This window comes from Marmota marmota, unplaced genomic scaffold (assembly GCF_001458135.2).
Source record: "Marmota marmota marmota unplaced genomic scaffold, marMar, whole genome shotgun sequence".
Classification (NCBI taxonomy): domain Eukaryota; kingdom Metazoa; phylum Chordata; class Mammalia; order Rodentia; family Sciuridae; genus Marmota; species Marmota marmota.
The window spans coordinates 16,165,879-16,170,458 of NW_026000016.1; the positions used below are offsets into that span (position 1 = coordinate 16,165,879).

Sequence of the window (4,580 nt, forward strand, 5' to 3'; positions counted from 1 at the left end):
GGGGGAAAAAAAAAAAAAAAAAAAAAAAACTCAGTTCTGTCTTGTCACCTCTACAAATGCTTCAAGAAGCTGGTCTGATTCCAAGACAAGTTGAAGATAGCTGAATACCAAGGAAGTGGATTATTTCCAGTCCAATCTAGATAGGGCCTGTGAGGGGAGTCTAGAAATCTCCAAGAATAAGAGTATTCAGGCCTCATAATCTTATTCACATTTAAGTAAGATGTCCTTAAATACATAAAATAGCCACTCTAATTTAATCATGTGCTTATGAAAAGGGCAACATTATAAATTGAAGAATTGGTAAGTCAAATATTTCACACATAGGAATTTTTAAAATACATCTGACATCAAATGAACTCCAGAGAGACACTTCACATTAGCCAAAAGGTACTGGCAAAAATCTGAGACGTAGCTGCAGGTACCAATCCTGATCTGAGGGAGCATTACTACGGCCTGAAGCCTTCATTATGATGCCATTTGCTCTGCCTGCATGATCAGAGTTTTATCGGCTATGCTTTTTTTTTTTTTTTCAATAAAATCTCCAGGGACTTCTCCATGGAAAGAAGATTCCCTGGAATTTTTACAATATTTGATGAAATTTCTAAAATCTATATGAGGATAATCACGATGGAGAGAGACATCAGACAAATAAGAAATCCATACCCCCCATATTTTCCAATTACTCCACTTTGCTAACCATTCACTGTTTCCTGTCTCTCTAGAGCGTCTAGAAGAATCATTAATAGCCTATGAAGATAAAATGGAAACAACACATATCCATCTTCAGTGTGGATGACAATCTTGGGCAGTAAATAAACAAGAGGTGGCATGGGGGAAGGGAGAAGAAGTGAGAATACCATGCATGTTGCTACTTCAGAACATGCTTTCAATAACCATGCTTCAACGGTGACTCAGAAGTAGAAAATTGGCATGAGTCAATAAAACAACAATTTTTCCATCTATTCTTTCTGCTATTATTGAGCAATGTGCTCTTGAAACTGAAGTTCTTTTCTAAGCTTTTGATTGACTTTCTGATTGATAAACATTATAATATAGTGCCTATTCTTTTATAAAGCTGAAGCAGTCAAAACATCTTAATATATATATTTGACCTATGCCCCTCTCCAATTCGTTCTTCATATTAAAATTTGCCATCTACTAAGGAGATATTAAATGAAATCTATATTAAATATAAGAAACAGGTGCAATAGTCAAATGAAATTCATACTGTCATGATGTATGTATGCACAAAGACATAAAACATTTGATTTTGTAACTAACAAATGATAACCAAGGAAAACTGTTTCTTTGTAAATTATCTGGCACTTATTTATATAATATTATTTATACCACACAAAAAAGTGCTCAGAGAATAAAAGGATAACCAAGCAATCCATAGTTTGGCATTATGAGTAAAACTTACTGAGCTGAGCTAATTTTTCCACTAATAATTTGTTAAAGAAATTTTTTCTCGAAAAATAAGTGACACATGTCATTATCTTAAACAAAGAGCTAATAAAAGAAAGGTACAATGAATATCACCAACAGTTCTGAGCTTAACCAACAATAATGCTTTAAAAAATGAAGTATTAGATTCTTTCCCTAAAGTCATCTCAGGTCATTAACTTGAAATTATAACTAATAGCAATTTACAGCTATACAATAATTTTTAAAATACATTTGAAATCAGCAATATAAAGCTCACGTACATTAATCAAATATTTCTAAGACCTCTGTCTTATTTTTTGGTTCTCATTATAACTGATTCAATGAGACATACTGGTTGATGTTATATGTTATATTGTTTATTTCTAATCAAGCAACTGGGGTTTTTTTCCCCCAATCAATTCATCCTTCCATCTTAGATAGAGAAACAGAGAGAGGGTACAGTTGTTTGAGCTAACAAAAATAGCTTACCACTATAACTTTCTACCCAGAAGTCCAACTTTCCACATTGCATATATGCATAAAACAAAATTTCAAATTTTCACATCACTACAGTATTCAGAGTCATACCAAACAACAGAATATATTATCACTTATTTAAAACATCTAACTGCCACCAAAATGTTTTTTCTCAGATCTAATCCCAACTCTAAACTAATCAAGTATCCAGTTATTTCAACCAAAGTAGAAATACCATAGTAATAATTAGCCTCAAGTGGATTATTTTCTTGCTTTATTCAACTGAAATACTTTAAAAGTTAAATGGTCGGCTATTTTTCTTCCCCATCATACTGTGTTGTCCCAGACATATCTAATTGCATTCACAAGTACACAGTATAGTACTGTCCACAGGCTAAAGAATAAGACAGCTAGCATAATGCCAGGAGCCAGGCATCTTCTTCTTACAGCAATAACAATCTTCCCTCCAACACATAAACATCACTACCTTTTAATGATTGTGAGCTACACAGACAAAAAGTTTTGATTTCCTGCAGATCCAGGTAGCACACAGCCTTTCATCTTTTCTAATAATCAGCTCTGATGTCACTGAAAAAAAAACAAATGCAAACTCATCCTGGACTCTTCAGTGGCTTACTCTAATCAAAACCTTTAACAATTTTCTTGGTTTCAAGGTATGATTTCCTTTTTATCATTGATGTATCAACTAAAGGAATCTTGCCCAATAAGCACTCCAGATAATGTGCTCAAGAAAAATAATCCCAGTATAAAATGCAATAGAAACAATTGGTAAAAAGTTACATAAAGAATACAGCATCCTTAATCTTAGCAAGATTATTGATTATAACCATAGTGAAGTTACCCAAGCAACCACTCTGAAGCATGGGCAATAACCAAATGCATCTTTATTACAGTAGCTCAATGTCTTGAAGTTTGCATAAAGATGTCAGATGTGTTCACGGCAAAAAGAAATTCCTCTGGAATATAAATGTTTATTTAATGGGCATATGACACTAGAATATAGATATCTACAAGCAAAATCATATAAACAGAGCAAAAAATAAGACTAAGGCAAAAAACTAAAATTGATTAGTTAGGAGTAAAATCATTGAACTACATCAAACCACATATATTCACACAGACACATTCACTCTTGCCACAGAGCTGCAAGTGGTCTATTTTTATTTCTAAAATGTGATACACTTATGTAAGTATTATAACCTAAACATTTAGGAGGAGTATTTAAAAAGATTCCAAAATTATGATAGATAATATTAAATCAACCTGTAACAAACAAAATATATCGAATGCCCAAACTTGCTGTCATTGCTAATGACAGATTGATCTATGTCAAAATCAGCAAGAAGTGTGTGAAACCTCATTTATGTCCTTGTGTTTCAACAGCTATATGTCACCTTCAGGTATCCTAGACAATCTTTGGTGATTTGGAGAATCTACAAGGCCACAAAGTTGATAGGTGGAAAACATCAAGAAAGCCAGAAGTTTCCATTTTTCAAAGAAAGTTAAGAAATTCTTACCTTTCTGTACACCAGCATGTTGGGTGATTCATCTGCCACCCCGTTGCTGGTCTGCCCATAATTATTCCCCTGGGCCATGTCACCCAAAACTTGGTCGGCTCTTCGACACAAGAATTACCAGTCTGCCCTGCAAATGGTTAGAGAGACTTGAGTGAGATACTAGAGATTGTGATAAAGAGGTTGACTCCCCGATACATCTTCATATTTGCAGCTCCACATGGAGCATGCTTACAAGCCAAGGATGGCTGGGAGGAAGTGACACAGGACATAGATTTTAAAAATAACAACTCACACCTACAGTATCCCCAGGGAATGTAGAAATTAAAATCGTTGGGTTAGAAATAGTTATTGGCCTACGGTGTTAACTGACTTCATTTTCTGTTGTACTTATTTTTAAAAGCGTGAAATGCTCACCTTAAAAACCCATGGTTACCATTTCCATAGTGCCGGGAGTTGTTTTCTCTCCCAATACTTGCATCTCCACTTGCTTGTGTTTTTCCAAGAGTGGAAAAGCAACACCCAGGGGCAGCACACTTTCTCCCAGGCATCTTTCTAGTTGCCACATGCAGGAGCATCCGAGAGGCCCATTCCCCATGTCATTCCCCGGCACATGTGCTTCTTTATTCCCCTGGGTCTCCCACACAGAGCCAGGGTATATATGCTTCGCCTACTTTTCACCTGCCTGCACTGCCAGCCACTGTCTCCTGTCCTCTCACCCCACTTCACTGGGTCAGTCCAGATGCCATTTGACTAATCTTTGAAGAAACTCAACGGAATATGTCCCAGCAACAAGAACTGATGGGAGGTCAAATCTTTAGGTAATTACCTGAACCACCATGAATAGAAACCTAACTGCTGAAGCCTCAAAGCAACCGGCGAAAGAGGAGGAAACAGGCAAGCCCCGGGTCCCCTTGCCTGGCTCTCCTAGCAGCTGCAAATGGCAGGCGCGCCTGTGCCCCGCTCGGTGAGGCACTGCTGGAGCCGGGCAGCAGTTTCAGAACCGTGGACCGCGGTGTGCGCTCAGCGCCCGAAGCCCAGCCCCGGAGCGGAGCTCCCAGGGGCGGACGCCCAGTGCCCGCGGTCGCTCCTGCTGCGCAGAGCCAGGGCTGGGTGCCGGCTGGGGACCGAGAGGACTCC

General features: G+C 37.7%; 1 protein-coding gene across 4 annotated transcripts in view; it reads right to left on the reverse strand.

The window, feature by feature from the left end:
* The window catches only part of Rgs7 (regulator of G protein signaling 7), a 460,451-nt gene extending 455,944 nt beyond the window's left edge, over positions 1–4,507 (reverse strand). The window contains exons 1-2 of one of the 4 annotated variants that reach the window (XM_048809209.1): positions 4,270–4,507; positions 3,444–3,570 (exon numbers count right to left, since the gene is read on the reverse strand). In XM_048809209.1, coding sequence (XP_048665166.1) covers positions 3,444–3,521 — 78 coding nt within the window. In that variant the 5' untranslated portion in view covers positions 3,522–3,570; positions 4,270–4,507. The remainder of the gene's footprint in view (positions 1–3,443; positions 3,571–4,269) is intronic. The other 3 variants (XM_048809208.1, XM_048809207.1, XM_015483535.2) reach the window with 3 other exon arrangements.
* Positions 4,508–4,580: the final 73 nt, after the last annotated feature.